We start from the raw sequence: 1,389 nt of genomic DNA, 5'->3' as shown, positions 1-1,389 counted from the left end.
CAAACGACTGCTTCAGTGTCAAGAAGAATCAGCAGTAGTATGTAAAGTGATAAAATCGAATTCCACTGCCTGGTTCCTTTTTACATTTACCACTCTAGTGGTGGACATCTACACAACAGTCGCCCTTTATCAGAAATTATCAACAGTTACTATTTTTGTTGATATTCCAGTGAGACTGCTCGTCTATTCCAAAGTATTATGGGCTCTTGGACGTAATACTGTATGCGTGTTGACAGACTTGAGTATGTACCTTGAAGCGCTTGAATACTCTGATGAATGTGTGTTTCACAAGGAGCGGCAGAGAGAGAAAATGCCGGGAATACTGTTAACTTGCGTTTTTGTATTTGTGGTAGTAGCAGAAAGTGCTTTGTCTCCTAATTACGATAGGCGTGAAGTTGACGGCAGTCGTATCCTTTTCTGGATCCTGCACGCGGTATACAGACTTGTGGACAATCTTTTAGTGCTGCAGTTGACCCTGCTCGTTCTCGAACTGCGCGTGAGGTTCCACGATATCAACGATGTTATCGTCACGACAACTGCTCTTCATAGCGACAAGCGCTTGTCGCGCATCCTACTGGACTGCAGCCGAACAACAGAGGAGTTCCGCCAACCGGCAGTGAACCAGCTGCACCACGCACACGCCGTTCTGTATCGAGCTGCAGAGTTGCTACAACGACACTTCGGCTTCACTGTGGCTCTGCAAATAACGGCAGCATACTCTAGTCTCCTGTACGGCTCCTACGAGATCCTGATGCTTTCGGTTGGTTCAGACAAGAGCCACGGCATCGTGCTCAGCAGCTCCATTCTCTACTCCGTGGTGTGGGTGGCTTCGCACCTGCTAGGCGCCGTCGCCGTGGTGCTCTCCTGTTCGGCGACAGCAGATGAAGCGGAGCGCACTCGAGTTCTGGTGGTTAGGGCTGACACGCTGAGACAACGTCATGCCGTCTGGACGAATATGGGGGCTCTGCTGCGGCAAGTGACGGCTACTCAGCCTCTAAGTTTCAAGGCTGCCGGCTTCTTGACGATCGACCGCAGACTGCTGATGTCCAGTCTCTGCGCTACCATTACGTACTTGGTAATACTGAGTCAGATCTCTCTTGATTAACTGGAAGGTGCCAAAATAAATAGAACGTCACTGAACACCTGACTTATGGTATTCCATACCTCACGCCGTTCAGGTTCGTCTTGACGGTAAACAACCGATAACTTTAGTTACGACGCAGCTAGTAGAGTAATTAGGATATGATGTGAGTGTCAAGGGTGTCGTTTCCATGGACACAGACTGCGAAACGAGAAAAAAAATAGAACGTAAAGAAGGAGGGAGATTTAGGAGAGAGCAGAAGGGGCAGAAGAAGAAAAATAAGAGGAGTAAGTGAAGCATTGGAGGGC

The 1,389-nt window shown here is 48.6% G+C and overlaps 1 protein-coding gene across 1 annotated transcript; it reads left to right on the top strand.

Annotated features, from left to right (window-relative positions):
• The first annotated feature begins 244 nt into the window (after nt 1-244).
• On the top strand, nt 245-1,105 carry LOC126152893 (putative gustatory receptor 2a). Its single transcript, XM_049916034.1, has one exon. It carries the CDS (start codon nt 245-247, stop codon nt 1,103-1,105), a length of 861 nt encoding a protein of 286 aa, XP_049771991.1.
• Nucleotides 1,106-1,389: the final 284 nt, after the last annotated feature.

This window comes from Schistocerca cancellata, chromosome 2 (genome assembly GCF_023864275.1).
Source record: "Schistocerca cancellata isolate TAMUIC-IGC-003103 chromosome 2, iqSchCanc2.1, whole genome shotgun sequence".
Taxonomy (NCBI): domain Eukaryota; kingdom Metazoa; phylum Arthropoda; class Insecta; order Orthoptera; family Acrididae; genus Schistocerca; species Schistocerca cancellata.
Note: the sequence above shows the minus strand (reverse complement) of the source record. Positions and strands in the feature narration are given on the sequence as shown.